The 25,734-nt window shown below is 35.8% G+C and overlaps 1 protein-coding gene across 1 annotated transcript in view; it reads left to right on the top strand.

Moving 5' to 3' along the window:
* LOC129269590 (uncharacterized) overlaps positions 1 to 25,734 on the top strand; it is a 38,939-nt gene that overhangs the window by 1,901 nt on the left and 11,304 nt on the right. Inside the window, exons 2-14 of the mRNA XM_064105116.1 lie at positions 4,838 to 4,868; positions 5,730 to 5,846; positions 6,186 to 6,303; positions 8,294 to 8,359; positions 8,728 to 8,793; positions 9,559 to 9,700; positions 10,413 to 10,452; positions 11,371 to 11,521; positions 12,132 to 12,289; positions 14,789 to 14,993; positions 17,279 to 17,340; positions 24,605 to 24,664; positions 25,162 to 25,273. Coding sequence (XP_063961186.1) covers positions 4,838 to 4,868; positions 5,730 to 5,846; positions 6,186 to 6,303; positions 8,294 to 8,359; positions 8,728 to 8,793; positions 9,559 to 9,700; positions 10,413 to 10,452; positions 11,371 to 11,521; positions 12,132 to 12,289; positions 14,789 to 14,993; positions 17,279 to 17,340; positions 24,605 to 24,664; positions 25,162 to 25,273 — 1,328 coding nt within the window. The remainder of the gene's footprint in view (positions 1 to 4,837; positions 4,869 to 5,729; positions 5,847 to 6,185; positions 6,304 to 8,293; positions 8,360 to 8,727; positions 8,794 to 9,558; positions 9,701 to 10,412; positions 10,453 to 11,370; positions 11,522 to 12,131; positions 12,290 to 14,788; positions 14,994 to 17,278; positions 17,341 to 24,604; positions 24,665 to 25,161; positions 25,274 to 25,734) is intronic.

The following is a 25,734-nucleotide window of genomic DNA, read 5'->3' as shown; positions in this document are numbered from 1 at the left end:
TGCAATTAGTCAAAAGCTAATTTTTGGAAAACAAAGAAAAGGGACAAGAAAAAAAAAATAACACGACCGGGCTTCCGATGATTGAAATTAAAGAGCGGGAAGAAAGATGGACTGCATACAACATTGTGCTATAAGCTAGCCAAATTTTATGTAAATAAGCTACCGGGGCTTTGCCCCAGACCCCACACAGTAGGGGCTCTTCATTTATACTGAACCTCAAATTGCTCTATAACGCTTCCCGTTCACAATCACGTTCAATTACTGCACATGCGCCGGGGGGGGGGTCTTGGTTCCACACCCAAGAGAAACAAAATAGATTAAAGGAGACAAGGTATAATGAAATGAATGGAAACAATGAAATTTGTTAGTTGCTGAATCTAATGGAAAAATCAATTACATAATTAGAATTTAATTTCAAAAGGCATTTTTTTCCAGCTCGATCGCTTTGCGACTTTTTACAGATTTTTCCCACATTACTATGTTTTGCCCCTCAAAATATTTGGTTCATTACGCAACTGGGTTGAATAAATGTGTTGTGTAAAAGCTATATCCTGTACATGCCCGCGATTTGATTAAAATAGCGGCAATCTGCGAGGTTTAAATGGCTTTGATATCAAGAAATTCCGGACCCCAACCGCACAGCACTGCATATGGAAGGGTTGGGCTATGGTCCCAAAAAGTTCTACAAACAAGAACAAAAAGAAAGGAGGAAAGAAAAGCAAAGGAAAAGTGTAGAATATGATTTTATTTACTGAATATAATGCCAAAAAATAGCTCAAAGTTAGATTCTTCTTTGTGCAAACTTAATCTCTGATTAACGTCAGTCTGAGTCTGACTCTGTCCCTAATCATCAGAATAAAGGCAAAATGTTGTGGCTTTCCTCTTCAAGGCCTAATGTAACTAGAATCCGAAAGGTAGCTGGCTCTCAATTAGACTAAGGCTAACCCACCTCTTCTTCGAACTTCATTTCGCAACGTTATTCACGCGCGGTGCGCGTGCATGCATGACGTGTGAACGTGATGAATGAAGGATATCGCGATAGCGCAAGAACGATATCTTCCGAATCTTCCGAAGGGAGTGGCCTTTTTTGTTACTGAATCCGCCGGAGGAGAACCATATCCGCCGGCGGATTTGGTGCCTAGAACAGTATCTGCCAGGCGCAGGATCCGCCGGTACACCGGCGGTATTTTATAGATGGCAAATATAGCGATCTTCAACGCTTATATATAAGCGTCGAAATTTGTAGCCATCTCCTTGTATTAGTCTATAATATACGATGTGTCAAATTGTAGCGAACTAGTTCGCTATTTCCAGATCTCCTCTATAATATATATATACGAGGGGGAATTGTAGCGAACTAGTTCGCTATTTTCTAGATCTCCTCTAGGCCTATATACAAACGACGGGAAATTGTAGCGAACTAGTTCGCTATTTTTCGGATCTCCTCGATATATACACGAGGGGGAATTGTAGCGAACTAGTTCGCTATTTTCCAGATCTCCTCTACTCTCTAGATACATACTACGGGATTTGTAGCGAACTAGTTCGCTATTTTTCGGATTTCCTCTATATATAGGCCTAGGCCTAGGCCTATATATACGACGGGAAATTGTAGCGAACTAGTTCGCTATTTTCCAGATCTCCTCTATATATATATACGACGGGAAATTGTAGCGAACTAGTTCGCTATTTTCCAGATCTCCTCTAGATACATACTACGGGTTTTGTTCGCTATTTTTCGGATTTCCTCTATCAGTAGAGGCGCTGGTCAGAAAATTGGGATCGTCCCAGTTTACAGGGACTGTCTCAGTTTATAAGGATTTCTTCACACAAGAAATCTAGGAAAGTTCATTCACCTGTCAAGTGCCGACACCAATCAAGTGTGCTAGTCAATGTAAACATATCGGGTTTCATAACAAGATTATTGGAAGACAGTAAGTCATGAAAAATAGACGGTGAACTGGGGGGAATTGAGGTCACTGAATCTATTTTTAGCACTCTCAATTCCCGTAATTGCTGTCTTTGTCCCGTAGGGGGAAGTGAAAAAAAAACGTCCCCATAAACAAGGACAGTCTCAATTTATCAAGACATGATTTGTCTTGGTTTATGAGGATATCCTTGTTTTCTGGGACAATCCCAATTTTTGGACCAGCGCCTCTACTGTCTATATATATATACGACGGGAAATTGTAGCGAACTAGTTCGCTATTTTCCAGATCTCCTCTATATATATACGACGGGAAATTGTAGCGAACTAGTTCGCTATTTTTCGGATCTCTTCTTTTGTAGCGAACTAGTTCGCTATTTTTCGGATCTCCTCTTTATATATACGACGGAAAATTGTAGCGAACTAGTTCGCTATTTTTCGGATCTCCTCTATAAAATTTTATACACGAGGAGGAATTGTAGTGAACTAGTTCGCTATTTTTCTAATCTTTATATATACAAGAGACGGAATTGTAGCGAACTAGTTCGCTACAATTCCCCTGGTGTATATAATTTTATAGAGGAGATCCGAAAAGTAGCGAACTAGTTCGCTATTTTTCTGATCTTTATATATACAAGAGACGGAATTGTAGCGAACTAGTTCGCTACAATTCCCCTCGTGTATATAATTTTATAGAGGAGATCCGAAAAGTAGCGAACTAGTTCGCTATTTTTCTGATCTTTATATATACAAGAGACGGAATGGTAGCGAACTTGTTCGCTACAATTCCCCCTCGTGTATATAATTTTATAGAGGAGATCCGAAAAGTAGCGAACTAGTTCGCTACAAATCCCGTCGTATGTACTGTATATAGAGGAGATCTGGAAAATAGCGAACTAGTTCGCTACAATTCCCCTCGTGTATATATCGAGGAGATCCGAAAAATAGCGAACTAGTTCGCTACAATTTCCCGTCGTTTGTATATAGAGGAGACCTGGAAAATAGCGAACTAGTTCGCTACAATTCCCCCTCGTATATATAGAGGAGATCTGGAAATAGCGAACTAGTTCGCTACAATTTGACACGTCGTATATTATAGACTAATACAAGGAGATGGCTACAAATTTCGACGCTTATATATAAGCGTTGAAGATCGCTATATTTGCCATCTTATTATTTCCCGCCGGCCGGCTAGCGCATCGCCACTGCGTCCGCGACTCGACTTTCTACTTTGACAATCTAATGTATTACAGCCAGGTGCTCTTACTACATGTACAAAAACCATTTAAGGTCCAAATAATTCAGTAATTCACAAAAATGACAAAGTCAAAGGTGGTTTTTATAACCGTCGGTTGAACCAGTCCCAGAGCCAGAGGACTCCATGATGTTTTTTTTTTTATATTTTGACATGGGCCTATCATGCCTAACTTTATATGGTATTTCTTCATCAAGGAGTCTTGAATCCCCGTCCATATAAAGTATAAGAGACACATGTACACAAAGATGGATTTCCCTAGGAAATCCATATTTAAGTTAGAGGGTGAAATCGGTTTGTATACAGTACGGTATTGTCAAATTTTATTTATAATCTATGAACCTTCAGGCCCTAATGCGTATATTGAAGAGATAAAAATTATTTCACTATAGGCCTAAATGGTAAAAATTAGACGTTTCTTACCAGACCCGATCTCCCGTAGATCCCTCGATCCGTTTGTCAACAAAGCAAAAGACAATACTAATAGTAAATAGACCTGACCCTTGAACTGCCTCGTGATGACGTACTTCCAAATAGCGATGCCGTTTTGAAGAACAGTTTATAGATAAAATTATTTTACAAATACTAAAACAGAGGGTCGTGGGTTCGAATCCCAGCCATGGCGTAATTTCCTTCAGCAAGAAATTCATCCACATTGTGCTGCACTCAACCCAGGTGAGGTGAATGGGTACCTGGCAGGAATTTATTCCTTAAATGCGTGTGCACTGTAATCTTAGTAATTAGGCTGCCAAGCTACAGCTGGGGTAATATATCCAAGTCCTTTGGAAGCGCATAGAGACATTATTCATAATTGTGATATGCGCTATACAAAAACTGTTTATTATTATTATTATTATTAAAATTTAACATGATTATAAATAATTAGTATATGTACTAATTATTCATAGTCACATATTTTGAAACATGTCTCGATGGATGGTTTATAAACATGTATATTTCTTTTTCGGAAAACGATATCTTTCCTTTAATATATGAATCGCTAGCACCTCAAAACACTTTTAAACATGTCCCAACAATAAAATATCCCCAAACATTGAGATAAACAACAACTAAAATTTCCGATATTTTTTGCCGATATCGATTTTAGGTATTGGCGTGCGTGTGCGTCGCCGATCATCTGATCTGATCACAGCTGTGACAAAAGCGCGCATCAGCATTGGACATTTTTCAATATACGCGGTACATAAGCGTAATTCATACAGGAAATCTGCATAAACAGTGGGTTCAACAGATGGTTGCTGTTTGGTTTTAGGTCTGAAAAAAGGGGGGGTCATCAAAGAGGCATGTCCCCGTACCACCAATATATGTGAGTGCCCCCCGATCGAATACCTATTGAATAGGTGTCACAGCCCCTATGCATGTAGATGTTAAAGGGAAAGTTGAAGCACTTTTCTGATTGAAAAGAGTTTAAAAGGAAGGAAGAAATATTACAAAACTGTTGAACTTTCTTTAAAATTGTTTTATTGTTAGTACGACCCATCACAGATTTTTCAGCTCAGTGGACCTACATTGTAACTCTGAGGTCTAGATATGTATAGATGTTTTCTCTTTTTAAAGTCTCTTCATCATTTTTATCAAACTTTTTAAATTTTCTTTCTTTAGCAGTTTGCATATATTTTTGTTATATTTTTCAGTTACCTACAGTGATTACACAGCATCAGGAAAGTAAGTAGTTCAACAATTAAGGTTCAATGATGTAAATTATATTGTGGTATCCTCTTCCGGGCCCCATAACAAAGGTTAGCAATTACATGTAATCGCTAAATGAAATGGCCTATCAAGATCATCCTTGCATGCACATTTTGCTTGGTAGACTGACTAGTAACCAATCAGAATTATTCTTTCAAATTAGCGATTAATTGCTAACCTTTGTGGTCCGGAGCCCTGATCTTCCAAAAGTATAGCAGGACTGTATAGGGATTATTGAGTTGTACTGTACCGAGTGAGTTGGGGCATGTCATAGTTGCTCCAACTTTCTCCTTAATTATATTGAGTTCATTTGCTGCCTTTATGTTAAATGATCATGCAGTCCTGATTATATTCTTTAGTTTTCTATATTCATATGACTTCATTATATATTCAATCTCAATTTATGAGTTACTACCAGTAGTAGTAGCCATATCACACAACACAAGTTCAAGTCAATGTTCAATTGCTATTCAATCTGTTTTATGAAGTATGTTATTCAATCTGAGATCATTTATTTTTAGAATCTTTAACCAGTACCAAATGTAAAACATGTTGGTAGAAGAATATTGTATCACTCCACTACTACATATTATATGTCTACTTTTCAATTATATTTCCTTCAATGTGGGGACATACATCCAATCTAGGTCAATACTCTTCTTCAAATAAAGAGGATCTAAGTGCTGATACTGATTATGTAATTGATATGTACATGTATGTCCAGTACTAGAATTACATATGATATCAGTACACTATTATGCATTAGAATGGAAATGCCTGTGTAAACCATACCATCACATACCAACACTTGAAATATATATGTTTTTTTCTTACTAGGTCATTAGGATTCATAGAGGATTACATCAGGAATAATGTTTTACCGACCTATGCTAATACCCATACGACCACCTCTGTTACATCTCTTCAATCAACTCTCTTCAGGCACGAAGCAAGGTACAGTACATTCAAGATTGGATTATTTATGAGTTTCATATCATTTCTTTAATGTTTTCCTACATATAGAGAATTATACTGTATACATAATAACACTGATTGCTGGTTTGATACACGATGACCTGCCTGTGATGACACATATTAAGACTTATTTAGAATCTTTTATCTTTAATAGAATTTATATAAGAATTTAATTTTTGTAATCAACACATTATGGTACTTGCTTTTTTGATTGTCAGTGGTTTTGGATGGTCATGACTGTCATGTTTTTCATAAAAAAACTGTTTTTCTGTTTTTTTTTTCATTCTAACTGTCAGTGCATTTCCTTTTCTTTATCAGAGATATCGTGCGGAATGCGGTAAATGCGAGTGAACATGATGCAGTCATCTTTACTGGGACTGGATGTACAGCTGCCATTCATAAACTTGTCAATGCACTCCACCTAACTGATCCTCCTGTACGTATGTATAGTGCCACTAGGATGATGATGATGGTGGTGTTTGTTGGTGCTGTGCTGGTAGTAGTAATGGCGGTGGTTGTGGTTGTGGTTGTGGTTGTGGATGTGGTTATGGTTATGATGGTGGAGATGGTTGTGGTGGTGATGATGGTGGTGGTTGTGGTGATGATACAAATGTAGAGGGGGTTGTGGTGGTGATCATGGTGGTAAAAGTGGTGTTGGTGGTAGTTTTGAGGGTGGTGGAGGTGGTTGTGGTAGTAGTGGTTATGGTGCTGGCACAGGTATAGTACGGTGGTTATGATTCCACAATCCACATAATTCAGATAAATCCTAAAAGTAATCTGTTTACTTTAAATTGATTTTTTTTTCTTTTATCACCACTTTTTATGATCAAGAGTTTTTAAAGTTCATCTGAGAGTATGTAAATATTTAACAATTTTTTTAACTGTTATTTATTATTTGTAACAAAATTTTGTACTAACTGTCTCATTTTTTAGCTCATCCGGCCCGAAGGGCCAGATGAGCTTATGCCGTGGCGTGGCGTCCGTCGTCTGTCGTCCATCCACAATTTCAAAATGCTTCTTCTTCATCATTTCAAGTCCGATTTCAATTCTGTTTGCTTTATATGATAGCACTAGGTGGGGGATTCAAAACTTCTACACAGAATTTTGAAACTCATTAAATATGCTAATTTATGCGCATTTTTCAAAATTCACAAAAATGCTTCTTTATTTATTGACCAATTTTGAATTTTTTTGCTTCCATCTGGTAGAACTTTATGAGGTTCACCAAACTTCTATACAGAATTTTGAAATTTTGACTAGAACAATTTTTATGCTAATTTATGCATATTTTAAAAATTCACAAAAAATGCTTCTTTATTTGTTGACCGATTTTGAAATTTTGCTTCCATCTGGTAGAACTTCATGAGGTTCACCAAACTTCTACACAGAAATTTGAAATATTGACTAGAACAATTTTTATGCTAATTTATGCGAAATTAATTTATGCATATTTTTAAACATTCACATAAAATGCTTCTTCTTCTTTATTTGTTGACGGATTTTGATTTTTTTTCTTCCATCTGGTAGAGCTTCATGAGGTTCACCAAACTTCTACACAGAAATTTGGAGTGGAAAATTATTTATGCGAAATTCATAAATCACAGAAAATGCCTCTTCTTTATTTGTTGACTGAATTTCAAAATGCTTCTTCTTCATCATTTCAGGTCTGATTCCAATTCTGTTTGCTCTATATGATAACATTAGGTGGGGGATTCAAAACTTCTACAAAGAATTTTGAAACTCATTAAATATGCTAATTTATGCGTATTTTTAAAAATTTACATAAAATGCTTCTTCTTCTTTAATTGTTTATCAATTTTGATTTTTTTTCTTCCGTCTGGTAGAACTTCATGATGTTCACCAAACTTGTGCACAAAATTTTGAAATTTTGTCTAGAAAATTATTTTTGCTAATTTATGCAAAATTTATTCATAAATCACAAAAAAAATGTGTTTTCTTCTTCATTTGTTGATCAATTTCAATTTTGTTTGCTTGATATGATAGCTCGAGGTGGTGATACAAAATTTCAACACAGAATTTTGAAACTCATTAAATATGCTAATTTATTCATATATTTTCAAAACTCACAAAAAATACTTGTTTGTTGATCGATTTTGATTATTTTTGTTCCATCTTAGAGCTACATGAGGTTCACCAAGGTTCTACACAGAGTTTAGAAATTTTGAATAGAAAATTATTTATGCTTAATTTATATGAAATTTATTCATAGATCACAAAAAATGCTTCTACATGTATGTCATTTCTTCATCAATTTCAATTCTATATCCTCAATTTATGTCACCAATGTAATTTGCTACAGTGTCAACTGGGCTGAAATTAAAATTGTGTTAAATTTCGTTGCGAGATGCCGGATGAGCTCCACATCATTGATGTGCTAGTTTTTCTTTTTAACTGACTATATTAAGGTGGTGTTTGTGGGACCTTATGAGCATCATTCAAACCTGTTACCATGGCGAGAGACAGGAGCAGAGGTAAGCATGTTTCTGTTATAATTCTCATAAACATTCTCTTTTTTCTGCATTGTGTGTGTACACTGTCCCCCATATGTTTGGTTTTTGTTCTAATTGAATCATTTGTTTCTGAGATATCACTGCACTGTAATATAAATATTTGACCTGTATATACATGTACATGTATAATCAATTAGAACATTTTGTACATGGGTTACCATAGATTTACAGAGCTACAATGCATTATATAATATTTTTTGTGTGAAAGGTTCATAAAGTAATTCCTATTGTACATATTTACAAAGAGGTATATTTCAAACATACATGTACATGTAGATTAAATGTTAGTTTTGTTTATAATTTTGATGTGTAATCTCTGTTGTATTCAGATCATAAGAATACCTGAAGATGCTGATGGTCAAGCTGATACAAGAATCCTTGATTCACTATTACAGGTGAGAATATCTCGAGGAGTCAAATTGATATAATTAATCCAAATCTATATCATACATCTAACAAATAATATGCAGTTGTTGGCTGTCTATATAGTTTGAGATCATGAAAAGATGGGGCATGTTAACATTAACATTCATGTTCTCTGAAATGTCACACTCTTTCCCAGGGTTACCAGCCCATCTGGGAAAATTATTTTACTTTTTTCCAGTCAGGGAAAAATCAGGGAATTCGATAAAAAAATACCTCTGTTTCCAGAGATACAATATAGAGGATCATTATGATAATGAAGATTGACTTTCATGGTATTTTAAGCCAGACTCGTGCACACTACATGATCTGTTTGTGATCAAATTTTGGGAAAATGTGTAATTGCATGTAATGTTAACAATCCAACCTATAAAATCTTAATGATCAAAGTTATAAATAGTGGTATGGATACTAAATATAAATTTCATTGATTGCGAGTCTCCCTGTAGGAATTCAATTCCAAAGCATAGTGATGCCACAGCAATTTGCTATGGGCTACGATTGGAAGCCTATATGGACTTTACTCTGACCACAAGACTTAACAGTAAAGCAAAATTATGATTTTTGTATTAGTAGCATTATTTTGAACTTCAAATAAGATGATTTTACTTGTTTGAACTTTTAAAATGCAAAGTTGTGAGTTACAATTGGGTCGCATGTCAGATTTTACAGTGTAGGACAGGCATAATGCATTCTTCATGTTCATAATAAGATGGGTCGTATTGATATTCTTTCAGACGTGGAGGAGCACAGGACGTCAGCTTATAGGTTGCTTCTCAGCAGCATCCAATGTAACTGGTATCCTAGTTGATACAGTTGCCATAACAACCATCCTCCATCGACACAATGCCCTTGCCTTTTGGGACTATGCTACCGCCGGTTAGTATATTGCTTGATTTGATAATGCTATCTCTTTCAAGATACTGCTTTTGTATATTTGGTTGATCTCGAAAACAGTATGATCAAGTATGAACAAGATGTAAGCTTCAACAGTCCAATGTTGTAATATATTAGAATTTAAATGCCTAGGTGTGTGTAAAGTGCTTCAAGACAAATGTTTTGCTTGCATTATATGTTGTTAGGTGCAGCAATCTATGATGATTTCCAGCCTCCTAACTTATTTTTTTATGCCATTTCATGAGATGTAATCTTAACGGGTGATTGTAGTTAGTTTCAAATGTAGTTTTGGTAAACTGAGAACTTGTCTATTAATAGTTGTTCACATGAAGTACCGGTAAGCTGATGTATTACTATTCAGATATTGTCTGCATACTTTTAAATCAAAGGTTGAACTTCACAACCTGTAAGCTTGCATGAAGCATACCTAATGTAGCAGCATGATATAAGCATTCTGCATTCCAAGTAATGTAGTTAATTTGTAAGTAGCAACTTGATGGAAAACCGTATCATTATTTTCCAGGAAGGGAGCATTTATTAATTACGAGAGCTACTGTGATAATAATTCATCCATGCTGTTTATATAAATTTCACATGTAAATTCTGGAGAAAAAAAAATATTTGCCATGCAGAATATCAATTGATTCCTTTTGAATACACTTATTTTATTCAATCTTTTGATTGCATTGTACAGGACCATATGTGGAAATAGACATGAATCCAGTTGTTGCAGGGTAAGTTTAAAAAAAAAAAAAAAAAAAAACTGGCATGTTTGAATTTACTACGACTACAGAATGAGAGAATATTATTGAATTATTCACTGAAACTGCAGAACTTCCCTGATTATCATGGGGATTTTCTGAAAATTGTTTTTTTTTTGTGAAAAACTAAAGTTTATGATGGTATAAATATTCCACTATTGATTACTACCATCAGATTGTGTGTAATGTAGAAAGATCACTCAGAAAAGCAAAGGGGGAACCATTAAATCATGATGGTATAGAGATTGTAAGAGGTGCATTCCTTTTATAAGTGATTCTAATGATGTATAAGACATATTTTTGTCCCTTTGCCTACAGTGGGTGGAAGCATTATGTTTTTAGGTATTTATTAGATTATATCATGAAAGCTGTTGAAAATTCTAGAAGATAAGCATGTAATAGATTTCATATCTGGCATTGGTGGAGGTATAATTATCCACTGCATAATCAATAATCCAACTTGCTTTACATGTTAACCTATAATAACAAAGATTGTTTTAGAAGTCAATGAACTTTGACCAAGTTGGGGGTATTTGATGAATGACCATCATAACTTTGAAAATTTATTAATCTGATTCATATAACTTGGAGGTAAGTAGTTCAATCTTTCATCTCCTCCTGTTATTTGAAATCCCCCTAATGCTAAAATAAGAAAGTCATCAATTTATTATGTATTAATGTGCAATCCAATTTCTATCTTGTGCTGTGTATTTTCAATAATCCAACTTGCTTTACATTTTAACTTTTAATAACAAAGATTGTTTTGATAGTAGATCAATCTTTCTCCTGTTATTTGAAATAAAAGGCCACTTAGCCCCCCTCATAGTAAAATTAGAAAGTCATAAATTTATAATGTGCAATCCAATTTCTATCTTGTGCTGTGTATTTTAGAATTCTGCCATCTGTGACCTCCAAAGATGCAATCTTCTTGTCTCCTCATAAGTTTGTTGGAGGTGTAGAGACTCCTGGGATACTCATATCAAAGAAGGCCCTCTTTGTTAATCCTCATCCAACCGGTGGCGGTGGAGGTAGTGTTTTCTTTGTGAGTATTCAAACTTTATTTCCTTTATTGCCATTTGGTCTTACAACCAGCTCCTCTAATTGCCATTTAACCTCTTTACCATTTGGTCTAATTTCAAGTTAGGCTCTACTTGGCCCGAGTCGAACCGGGCGGTCCACCGGTGCCTGCACAAGGTCGTCGGTCACCGGTGCAATTTCTTCCAGACCAGTGGACCACTTAAATAATGAAAAACGTAATAAATTCAGAGTCCCCAAAGACTATGAATATCAAACATTTTTCAAGTCTTTATTTCCTTTTCAAGTCTTTATTTCCTTTTCTAGATTTATAATCAAAATTTTCACATGATATATATTTCTTAACTTTAAATCAACCAAGTAGAGCTATGTAAATAATGGTGTCGAGGAGAATTTGTCAATTTTCTTGGTCAAAGAAAAAAAAGCGGGATGAATCAGGCTTAGGGTATACCCATTTTGTGTCATATCCACTTGGTCTAACACCACTAAGTAGACACATTGGAAATGAGATCAACAGGGCATTGTACAAAATTGATTTGTGCAAGTTTGAATATTTTCTTTGCTAGCAAATAATCAAGTTGTGTTATCAATATGGAGTTTTTCTATCTGTGCCATAGGTACGGAGAGAAGCTCATCGTTATCTGAAGCAGATTGAGATGAGAGAGGAGGGTGGGACGCCCTCTATTGTTGGTGCTATCAGAGCAGGACTGGTAATGCAGCTCAAAGAAACTATTGGACATGAAATGATTATGAGAAGAGAGAAAGAAATATGGGGGTAAGATTTCATTGTTGAGTTTGCTAAATGTTTTGTTTAAAAGTATGTTTAAATGCATATTTTAAAATTATTTCATCAAAATGCAGAGCTTAATACAGTGATGATATGGATAGGAATTGATCAATATAAAATGCAACAACCTAATTTTAAAAAAATACTGGGGGGGGGACTGAAAAGGGACAATAAAACATTTTAGAGAAAGATGAAATGACAGTGTAATCTCAATTGAATCATAGTTCTAAATCATTGTTAGAAGGAAAAAAGATTTGGTTGCCACATATGAAAATTTGCAATCTGCTATTTGAAGTATGATTAACCCCTATTGACTCTATTGACTTATGAACAAACTTGGAATATTGTGGCTTATTGCAATACCTTATGAATAATGATAAGTAACAATAATGATATTGGATTGATATTCTTTATGAGATATCAGAAATATTGTACTAATCTATGATTCATAGGATATAGGCCCATACTCTGAATATTCCATTCTGAGCCATCTAATATGTGACCACCAAACCAACAATAAATCATCAGGGAAATATAAATATAAATAGCCAAAATAATATTTTTTTCTCTAAAAAGTAAAAATTTGCTAATCTGAAAGAGTAATCCTTCTGCTTTATACTGTCAAAATTTGTAGTTGTGAAGTTGAATGAACGAATAGATACTGTATACAACGGTTTCTTTGACACCATTTTTCGTGGACTGTTTGGAAGTTTCATTGAGATTGCACAGTATGCACATCTTATGCTTGAGTGAACCTTGAAATTCAAACCTTTGAAAATCTTGCTGAGCTTCTTCTTCACCCAAGTCCTTGTGTAGGTTATTATTGATCACTTTTTGAAGTTATTTATCATTTTAAATTAGAGGATGTGCTTTTTTAAGATCATTGAAAATCTCGATTCATTTTGGGTGACTTGTTGTATAGTGTGTATCAAAAAAAAGTTTATACTTTGAAATATTCCTATAAAATGATATACGTGGTATGTATAGTATTCTGAAGTCTTTTCCACATTTATATATTGGTACAGGTCTCCTTAAGCGAATTATGATATTATTTCAACATAGTTTTCTGCTAGAGCAAGCACCACCTACTTTTAAAAAGGTCATGAAAAATAATTTGGCCAACACTTGCAAATAGTTATATAGATGAAGTAGACGTTTATCATGAACAGCACATGGACTTTAGCTAAGGCCATTATTTTGAAGACATCTCTTTCCTTTCTAACTTTTTTCCTTGGCCAAAACACTCCCTCGATTGCCACTGCCACCCCACATGCCTTGACCATCGTTATGATACTTGCTTTTTACCCAATCTAGTCCGGGGGTACTTTGGGAGATCATATGGCCGCGCAATCTCAAGGGGGCCTGAGAGACCCCCCTTGAGATCTTTGCAGAAAATTGGCACGCAGGTTGTCTGGGATATAACCTACAAAATTCTGTATTAATTTATTTCTTGTAAATTGCTATTAAGTGATTATGCTAATTTATGCGTAATTAGTATGCAAAATCATACTCTTTCCTCTAACTCCCTAATTGAAGTTCCAAATGTTCTAATTTTTGGTTAGAAACTTTTTGTGGTGTTCTTAGCAAATGTACATGAAAAAAATTTGTGATATCAGATGAATTTTTTATGTATTATGTTGTTTTTTGCAATTTCTGGTCTGACATGCACTTAGAAAATGTTGCGTAATTTCGGAACCGCGTACATGGGCGTCGCAAATTTGGTCTCAAAAGATGAGCAAGACTTGAAAGTAAAAATTCAGCGAGCGGCGCAGTCAAAAAAAAATTCCGCAGCAAAAATATTGCGCGAATCATTGAGGGGGGCCTCCGAGGCCCCAGCCTACATAGGGTTAAATGTAGCAGTAATTTTTATGAAAAAATAGGCATGATTTTTTTTTCTTCTATGTCTAGGGAAGTGGTAAAACACATTTGAAATGATGAATGCAACGTACATCTCCTTTAATGAAAAATTATAATAAAGGAAAATGCTAGAGGTGTCTGAAATTAACTTTTTTTTACATTTATTGTTTTAAATCCAGAAACAAGCTGAAAGTTATGTTGTTAACCTAGGCTTAAAATGTTCATTCAGGATCCAAAGTTGTTATAAAAGTTACATTGTATCTGTTTTATTTCCATTGACCCAAAATACCAAAAAAAGAGAATTGCACAGCATGGTCAGTCCGTTTTTCACTCTTTTCCCTTGACACACAGTGAAAATCCTCATATTTACCCAAACCAAATTCTGTTAGCTTTACATAAATGGATAGTGCTTACCAGTATTCAGATGTATCATTCTGTCAAAAATGTACTTTCATCTGATAGATGAGACCAAAGCCCAAGACTATACGTGCAAAAATATATCCCCATGTTGTATTTTTTTTTTTCAATTTTGGGGACTTTTTCAAAGTGTAAACTTTTTATTGATACAGATGGTGATGGCCGGTCACATGTAATATATATTATGTTCAATTGTTATCTTGGTCCACACAGCTCTGTTCTAGAACGTTTCTCCTCCTGTCCTAACCTGGTCATCCTAGGGAGTACATCCCAGCCACGCCTTCCTATCATCTCATTCCTGATCCGTCATCCTCACACCAAACAATTCCTCCATCATAACTTCATCTGTGCTCTACTCAACGATGTCTATGGTATACAGGCTAGGGGAGGATGTGCATGTGCTGGTCCCTATGCACAGGTATGACAGCTTCCGGTTTATTTCATTCTTGTCTCTGATTCAGTTACCTATGGCTTGGCTCTTTGGCTTAGAGTGCATTTAGATTTATGAATATCATAGAGTTTAAACTGCAAGTGATACCTTTGAATGAGGAATGAACAATTTTATATCAGCTTCTATTTTTTTCTTTTATCCTCTTAATTGAGGTATTTATTCACAATAACATGTACATATATACACAAACAATTAAAAAAATCAATTCACTTCAATAATGCAATAATATGCATTAGTGCATTAATGCATTAATTTTGAATATCACATTTTTTCAAAATTCCGAACTTGCTTTTTCGTTTACATAAACGTTCTAAATAAATAATCATAGTAAGCTTGAATTCAATCCATAAAGAATTCGCATCATATCTTTTTCCTTTGAATATACTTTTTATGTAATTTTGATAAATAACAAATTGAGCAATAACACAAAATAAATTACACATAACATTGCTGGAACTTTGCAGATCATAACCTATGATTAATGTTTTTTCATCTATAGTAATAGTAATCTTGAAAATATAAAATACCAACCTTTCTATAATTTTCCAAAAAAATCGAACATATTTACAATACAGTATGAAATGAAAAGTGGTATCAACTTCTCCACAAATGTTACATGTGTTATTTTCTACTACATGCCACTTAAATAAATTGTCTCTTGAGGGTAAAATCTTGTCCAAAAATTCAAAACTAAATTGTCTAATTCTGTTATCCACAATTAAATGCAACTTAAAATAAAATACATGGTTCCAATTAACGGAAACTGGTAATGAGAAAAGATTAGACCAAAAAGATACAATGCCTAGTTCTTCCGATACCTCCGAACATAATAAAGAATATATCTTTCTTGTTGGTAAATAATCTAGAGTTATTTGTTCTCCACTTTTTAATGAAATTAAGATTCATTCACTTTTTTTTAATTCGAGTAGATAATTTTCCTTAAACAAACTTATTCAACCAATAAACAGGAAAGACTTTTTTAATTTAGCATATTCTAAATCAAATAAAATTTGAGAAGAATAGACAGATTTATTCAAAATATTTGGTGCTAACCACTGACGATTTCTTATAACATCTTTTACCCTAATTATACCTGCATGCTTCCATTTCTCAAATACCAACATACGTTTATTAAAAGTAATATTGCTGTTATTCCAAATGATTTCATTTTCAATGTTTGAATCAGCTTCTATTAGTATATAAAGAAATGAATTGATTTGACATCAGCTTTTCTTATTATTAATGATATGTATTTTTTATATTTCTATATTACCCCATTTTGAACACTTATTCTTTTTAATTTTTTTTTTTTTTTGGGGGGGGGGTGGTTGCCATATAAAGCATTTGTGCATCTCTTTTAATAAAATATGGGATATCTCAAAGTTAAATGTAGCCAGTCATGAACCATGGTACAAATAGCTATTAATTGTTCTTTGTCTATTAAGTTATATGATCATCTTTTACAAAATTATAATGATACTAATAATCAGTGTATATAGAGTGTATATCACTTAATGTAACTATATTTCTATACGCTTTAGAAAATAGAAAGAAAAAAGACGTGTTGCTAAATTCACTTTGTTAAATTTAGGTGCATTTCGAATAAGTAAGTTTTAAGAGATGTTTTATTTGTCAACTGAATCAATTATTTTACATTAATTTGGGAGACTGTTCCATAAAACAGAAGCTGCATGAGCAAATGAACATTCACCATATGTTTTTGTTGATATTGGAGGAACGATTCAATCAATTCTTACTGTGTGAACATAAATGACGTGTTGGCTGCCTTATAGATGGTTACTAAATCATTTAAGTATGAAGGAGCAAGTCTATAGACAAATTGATATACTAGTAAAAAAAATTATTAAATTAAATTAAAAACTGGACTGGTAACCAATGTAGATGCTGTGATACGGGATATGTTATCACATTTCTTTGTACAAGAAATGTGTACAACAAACAAGTTGCGCTGCAGAATTTTTGGATAGTTTGGAGTCTTTGAATTTGGCAATGAGGTAAGTGAATGTGTAAATTACGCAAAACTCAACATGATCAAAGTGGCACATAACAAATGCATGGACTAGACGTTCCGTTGTTTTTTGGTCAATAAAATCACAAATGGAGTTGTTCAACATTTTTGTGTAACAAACTGTTCTAGGAGGAGTTTGTCATCAAATGTTACCCCAAGGTTTTTGTAAGAAATAAAATAAGAACAATATTTACAAAACTGATATGATCATTTCCCAACACAGGACTTGCTTGGTATTGATGAAGATTTGGCGGAGCAATTTGAAGATATGTTACTTGAAGACAGGTAAGTGAATATAATGCACAGATTGGATTAGTGAAGTAGTCTTCTTAAATTGAATTTCATTTGAAAGCATTATACTTTGACCTGATATATGGTTAAACAAAATTATTTTAAAAATTTCTTTGAGAAATCAAGTAATCTGTGTTTCCCCTATTAGGGAGCTTTAGATAAAAATAAAAAACGCAAACCAGGACATGGAATATTCTCTCCCTACAACCTCAGTCGAAAACAGATGTTTTATTCAGTTTTATTCAATTCATCTATATGTAGTTGGTACAAAAAATGTTAAAACGGCTGTTTTCTACTCGCCATAGATCAAATGTGACAGAGATTTGAACACTGCATTCTCCTTATTAGGGAGCTTTAGATTTCACAATGTCGTGGGTGGGGGTTGGACCTTGCTAAGGGACCGTACAGTTCAATAAAGAAACCGGGACACCAGATCTAGGGCAGTTTCATTTAATCGGCGTCATAGGAAACATAAAAAAAACCCTGTAAAGATACATAAACAAAAACCGCAATAAATTACATGTATTATATTACAGATTCAAATAATCAATGACAAAGTTCACATGTAAACAGTTCCCATCTCATCACTTGATAGTTCTGTAATGCTTACAAAAATGAAACAGACTTCTTGTCATTAAAGTTTAACGCCTCGCTGCAAACAATCTTGAATTTTACCAAGTTAAATTCAGTCGAAACTATTTCCCTTGTAAGAATTCAAAATAATTATGTTTTTACAACAACTTATTTTCTTGCCTACTATAAATTCAGCATAAGCCTATAAAATCCCTCTTTGTTTTAGTACAAAGCACCTCGAACAATATCTAGTATAATACCAATACCAGCTTATTCACTCAACTCTTGCATCTGTTCAATCTATTTCGTATAAGATTAACTAAACTGTCAAAACAAATCCTCTGTAACACCGTTTGACAATATTATAAGACATTATAAACTCATTAATGCAATCATCCTAATATCAGACATTAATACATGATACACATCTGATGATATAAGAAACAAAACTCTAAGATGCCTACCCAAGGTCAGAAAAAGGTCAATCAACTGCTTCAAACTACAGGCTGCCACTACCAGTACAACAGACTGCAACCCACAGACTGCAACCCCTGGACTGCAAACTCCACAGCCACTGCAAGCCCCACAGTAGCTCACTACCAGCCACTGCCACCCACTGCTACAGGTAGACCCACTGCCTATTGGACCAGCTGAAGTCCCAATTCTCCCAGCTATAAATAAGAAGTTAATTTATTCATCACCAACAATTCTACACTCGAAATACTCTCAGAAGTATATGAATTATCATATTATTTACGGAATAATCATCTTATAATTTGCTTTCAGTGTAATGTTACAGTGTAATCACTTCATGATCTTATACATACATTTTATATCTTCGATTCATGGGCGCGGCCATCTTGAGAAGTCGGATAAAATGGCGCCCTCTACGTTCGTAAATGCTGAACCAAAAACAATTAAATCACTCCTATAACAAGCAAGTATCTGAGCCTGTTATCTTTTAACATATTAAATCATTAACATCAAATACTGAAAACCCGATAAATCTCTATTTGGAGATAACCACAGAGCATTTGCATCATTTCCCACAATTTGTTACAGAAATCGAAATTCTTATCCTTCAGACGCATCAAAGTCAAGACATGGAAAGTACTCAAAATAATCTCTTAAATCCAGTTAAAATAGTTACAAATACTCTTAGAATTATTCTCAGCATTAAAGTGACTTCTTATAGACTTAAAATGCTATATAAAAGTTTACATACCGAAGAAATCTCCAACACACGTTTAAAACTTCTCGTGCTCTGCCTACAAACACGTCCGTGCACGTAGATCTTCAAATGCCTTCTCCTAATCAAACCACACCCAAAGGGCTATCACACGTGAAACGGTACGAGTACGACCTAATTAAAGATGCATATATCAATGCGCTTCAAAAAAAAGTAAATTCGGCCTAGTACGATTACGTAACCTAGCGTAAATATTCGAAACACCTGGTTCAGATACGCAGATCTCACCGCACAAATTAAATCCTTATAAATTTCGCCTTCACAAAATTCCATTTCCCGACATCTTCCCCGCTTGTTACGTTGTCGTCCCCGACAAACTACATCTATAATGATTAACCCCAAAAATATACTTGAATCGATACACAAATCCATTGATTTTATCAATTTCAAAACAATTATAGCAGAATATCTATGAAATTTGATTTCACACCTTTTATAATATATTTCAGAAACTGAACACTATATCCATTCTCTGTCAATATATAATATGACCCACAAAGAATTTCATATTTCATAGCTCAAAATAATTCAATCTCATACTCCTATCCTATATATACATATATATGTCACAAACCGGTCTCTATCAATATATGACAAAAAAAACAAATGTCACATTTCCAAAATATCAATCGTATACTACTGGAAAAGGAACCATTAGTAGCTGCACCAGCATCTTTGTAATGAAAAGATATTTGAATATACTGACAAACCACTTTTTCTCTAGAACAGGAAACAAAGTAATGCCAAATTCGGAAATTCAATACTTTTCCCACTGTTGCTATTAACCTCCTTTTCTTTTAGAAAAATGAACCCCAAAACATTAATCATGTATTAAATCAAGTGCAAAGTATCTCCTTCCCCGCTTGTGTCATAAATAATCTGTACATTTACATTAACAAGTGGGAAGGCCTGTGATGGAGGACGTGGGTAATCGAAAAGGATATCGATTTACACCCTTATTACTTCGCGCCGAACGTCGGACCGGGGCTCTTACTTCGAGTTCCGGATTCCTCAGACCCTGTCTACTCGATAGATAGAGCCAACCTGGGATATCGCCCTCATCATCACTGTCATCATTGCCGTCGTCATTTCGGTTCTCGATGTCGACATCATCAACGTTATCATCAACGTGACGACTAAGTTCACTCTCTGCTTCAACATTATCCTGAGGGTAAGGGAAAATCTGGTCTATCCCTCTATCTTCCTGACGAGGATCTTCAACTAGGCGACGTCGATTTACCCACTTACATGTAGCTTCTCCTCCAGTAACCGGGCGGATCTGGTAGACATCCTCTTCTTTGTTCTTTGCAACAACGATGTAGGGTCTTTCATAGAACTTGTCTACAAGTTTATGTCTGCCTGTGAATGCATCACGATGGAGTAGCACCCTGTCGCCTATTCCCATGGCAGCAACAGATCCTCTCTCTTTCTTCTGTTGTCTCTTTTCCTCCTTCATGGCATCCTCTCTCTGCCTATCAGATACTTTCCGACAAGCCTGGTCTGGATGGAGTCTCCGATAAGGCAGTCTAATTGGCGGGCCATCACTCAGATTTATCTCATGTGGGACAATACTACACTCCCCCAAGTCAAAGGGTCCTGCTGAAAATACATCAGTGTGCTTTGTCAAGAGTTCAGAGACTTTCTGCTTCTCATCAGCTGATAGTCCATCTAATTGCACACCTAGGGGAAGGCAGGGATCACCACTGCGTGGGCCAACTCCATCTCCATCATCCTTACATGGCTCATGCTCGGTGACAACGTTGCACAGAGAAACAAGTATGCTATCTGCTTGTACCACACTCAAGAGGGGGTGCCTTTCAACTAGGCGCTCCTTGTCCCTAATCTGGTCTAGGATATTACATCCTACAAGTATCGAGGTACGATTACTGTTCTCTCTGTCTTGAGTGATCAGGAAGCTACCAAGTACCATCCGTCCCTCCACCTCAACTGGCACTTCAATATAGCCTTCCGTAACTGCGACTCCTCCGACGCCTACCACATTCAGGGAGAATGGCAATTGTCTCGGGCTTCCCAACTTGTCTTTGAGGTGGCTATGATAAACCGAAGAAGGAATTACCGACGTCTCAGCACCACTATCCAAAACGCAGTCAAGCTCTTCTCCACATATCAGAATCTTCGTCCTTGGGCATGAAGAAATCAACCTGGCGTATAGACCCTCATCACTGCACGAAGTAGCACCCATGCTTGACTCTTGGATTGTACCCATGTTAACCCCTGGATGCTGGCTGTTGTTACGCTCTGACATGACAGCTCGTCGGCCCTCTGGGCAGTCCTTCTTCATGTGTCCAGTCCCCTTGCAGCCGTAACACAAAGTAGGTTCTTGGCACTCTGATCTAGTGTGACCCTTCTTCCCACAATTATAGCAGGTCGTGTCCCTTTTTGCTTTACTGCTACGACCAGTCCTCTGGTTGTTGTCCTTATTCATGTGACTCACAACTTCAACTAGGCTCGAGACCTGGTGAGCCAACTTTGAAATATCACTTTTCAATAATTCCATCTCTGAAGGGCTAGGAATCTCCCTCTTTTCTGCCACTGCCTCTTTCACCAGCACAGCCTTACTGGCAAACGTTTCTTGTCCTTCGAAAAACTCTAGAACCTCCTCTCTCATTTCTAGAAATGTACTTCCTCTTGAGGCGAGTTTAATTCGTCGTACCTCTCTCTTCATCCAAGGCTCCCTAATGCCGTTCAAGAAGTTCTCTTTGAGCGAACCATCCTTAAGGAGTTCCAGTGCCTTCTTTTCCTCAGAACTGGCCGCTTGCTCCATTCTTGAGTGTAATCGCATTAAGACTCTACTGTATTCGGCGAGTGACTCCCCTTCTTGCTGTACCCTTGAGTGAAGAGCGGCACTCAGCGATTGCACGGACTCCGCCGGACTGAAGAGCGACTTCAGGACAGTGACCAAAGAATCATAGTTGCCTCGCACACTGGAATTCCTACATAGCACCTCTTCTTTGGCCGATCCAGTCAAATGTTCAACCAAAGCCTGGGCCTTGTTCGTGCCTTCTAGCTTGTACCTACGGCAGTAAGTGTCAAACTCCTCGAGCCATTCGGTTAGGGAGGGCTCTCCTGGCCCCTTAGGCAGTCCTCTGAATTTCTGTAGCTTTACTGGTGGAGCTGGCGGAGCCTGCTGCACGGAAAGGCCTGTCAGAACACCGGTCAAGGCCTGCAGCATCTCGGACATCGACGCTTCTTCGCCGGGCATCGTTACAAGGGCTAGATTGGTCTTATTCGGGAGAAAAGGTTAATATACTGTACTTAATATAACCACAAGTACATAGTATACATCAGTGACAACAATTAATTTTTAACCTTTACCACTCAATTTAAAGTTCGTTCTTGACTGGCAAGACTTGGTTGACTTCACTGTGAAGACTTGGTTGACTTCACTGCGAAGACTTGCTGACTTGACCTCTATTACGGCTTCTCGGTTGACTGGTTGACCATGGGGTTTTGTTCCTCGACTCCTGACGGTCATCGGCGAAGACTGCGCAGAACCAGTGATCCCATCTTCGTCGCCAAATCTGTCGTGGGTGGGGGTTGGACCTTGCTAAGGGACCGTACAGTTCAATAAAGAAACCGGGACACCAGATCTAGGGCAGTTTCATTTAATCGGCGTCATAGGAAACATAAAAAAAACCCTGTAAAGATACATAAACAAAAACCGCAATAAATTACATGTATTATATTACAGATTCAAATAATCAATGACAAAGTTCACATGTAAACAGTTCCCATCTCATCACTTGATAGTTCTGTAATGCTTACAAAAATGAAACAGACTTCTTGTCATTAAAGTTTAACGCCTCGCTGCAAACAATCTTGAATTTTACCAAGTTAAATTCAGTCGAAACTATTTCCCTTGTAAGAATTCAAAATAATTATGTTTTTACAACAACTTATTTTCTTGCCTACTATAAATTCAGCATAAGCCTATAAAATCCCTCTTTGTTTTAGTACAAAGCACCTCGAACAATATCTAGTATAATACCAATACCAGCTTATTCACTCAACTCTTGCATCTGTTCAATCTATTTCGTATAAGATTAACTAAACTGTCAAAACAAATCCTCTGTAACACCGTTTGACAATATTATAAGACATTATAAACTCATTAATGCAATCATCCTAATATCAGACATTAATACATGATACACATCTGATGATATAAGAAACAAAACTCTAAGATGCCTACCCAAGGTCAGAAAAAGGTCAATCAACTGCTTCAAACTACAGGCTGCCACTACCAGTACAACAGACTGCAACCCACAGACTGCAACCCCTGGACTGCAAACTCCACAGCCACTGCAAGCCCCACAGTAGCTCACTACCAGCCACTGCCACCCACTGCTACAGGTAGACCCACTGCCTATTGGACCAGCTGAAGTCCCAATTCTCCCAGCTATAAATAAGAAGTTAATTTATTCATCACCAACAATTCTACACTCGAAATACTCTCAGAAGTATATGAATTATCATATTATTTACGGAATAATCATCTTATAATTTGCTTTCAGTGTAATGTTACAGTGTAATCACTTCATGATCTTATACATACATTTTATATCTTCGATTCATGGGCGCGGCCATCTTGAGAAGTCGGATAAAATGGCGCCCTCTACGTTCGTAAATGCTGAACCAAAAACAATTAAATCACTCCTATAACAAGCAAGTATCTGAGCCTGTTATCTTTTAACATATTAAATCATTAACATCAAATACTGAAAACCCGATAAATCTCTATTTGGAGATAACCACAGAGCATTTGCATCATTTCCCACAATTTGTTACAGAAATCGAAATTCTTATCCTTCAGACGCATCAAAGTCAAGACATGGAAAGTACTCAAAATAATCTCTTAAATCCAGTTAAAATAGTTACAAATACTCTTAGAATTATTCTCAGCATTAAAGTGACTTCTTATAGACTTAAAATGCTATATAAAAGTTTACATACCGAAGAAATCTCCAACACACGTTTAAAACTTCTCGTGCTCTGCCTACAAACACGTCCGTGCACGTAGATCTTCAAATGCCTTCTCCTAATCAAACCACACCCAAAGGGCTATCACACGTGAAACGGTACGAGTACGACCTAATTAAAGATGCATATATCAATGCGCTTCAAAAAAAAGTAAATTCGGCCTAGTACGATTACGTAACCTAGCGTAAATATTCGAAACACCTGGTTCAGATACGCAGATCTCACCGCACAAATTAAATCCTTATAAATTTCGCCTTCACAAAATTCCATTTCCCGACAACAACGTAGCCCATGACATGGAATCTTCTCTCCCCTCAACACTGCATTCTTCTTCTTATTTATGCTCATAAAGTTGAAGATATGTATCAGGAAGGAGAAACATAAAGGTATTGATATTGATTCAACAGTTATTGTGTTTTTCTTTTTATTCTCCAGTCGTCTTGATAGGGTTCATCTTCGGAGGTACAGTGAATATTCAGAGAAAGAGATTCTCAGGTAATTCATAATGTTTCATAGCATTTTACCATGTGCAATAGAATGTTTATGACTGGAAAATAATTCTATTTGTATTTTTTCATAAATAAAATTTCTGTCTATTGAACTTTATATCTTGGCCCTTCCACACAAAACTTAGCGGTCGATTGTCGGTCTGAATTTTAGGTTTGATTATGTTGATCATTGTGTGTAGTCAAGAATGTGAATCAATTGTAAATTCAATCGCTAATCTTTGTGTTACTCACCACTGATATTTTTTGTCTAAAAATGATGAAACCAACTATCCAGCAGTTTACTAGAATTTTCAGGCTGTCAATGAACTTTAGAGCAAATGCGAATCTTTAAAATAAAAGCAAGGAAAATTTCTTTTGGAAAGTTCAATTTGATAAATTTTGTTCTTCCCTGTAATGTCATTTGACTTTTTATTTTTATTTATTACAAAACTCCATTTACTTAGGGTGTGGATATTTTTGTTTACATGGAATTTATTTTTCTAGACCTGGTTTTGCAAGACTCAACTTCCCATTCTTCATGAGCGAGGAAGAGAAAGACTTTGTCATGGAAGCTGTTGCCATGGTTGCGGAAAATGGATGGAAACTTCTACCACAAGTAAGATTTGAAAAAATGCCTTAGTTAGATTTCTATACACCTTCTGACTTTTCATTCTACTTGTCTACAGAGAAAGCACTTGTATGTTTGAATGGAGAGGACCTATAGCTTTCTGTTTTTGTGGAAGGAATAAGGATTAATGCTACTGGAACTATTGAATTCAATTTGTTTCAAACTAGGTTCATCCTATCAAGCAGCTTTCAAGAAGTTCTTTATAAATTGTGATGACTGATTCTTGATAAACAATTTGAAATTCTGCTACATACAAAATGAAATTTACAAAATATATTGACAACTTTGTAAAATTCATTGTATGTGAAACTGAATATTAAGTGTGTGCGATAAATTGAGGAAGAGCTGTTTGAATACAATACATTTCAAATTGAGATGCTGTGCATCTGTCTTTCCACAAGCATTCATTGCCTATGTTTCAAGGCTCAATAAACAAAATGGAGAAAATG

This window comes from Lytechinus pictus, chromosome 10, assembly GCF_037042905.1.
Source record: "Lytechinus pictus isolate F3 Inbred chromosome 10, Lp3.0, whole genome shotgun sequence".
NCBI lineage: Eukaryota > Metazoa > Echinodermata > Echinoidea > Temnopleuroida > Toxopneustidae > Lytechinus > Lytechinus pictus.
Note: the sequence above shows the minus strand (reverse complement) of the source record. Positions and strands in the feature narration are given on the sequence as shown.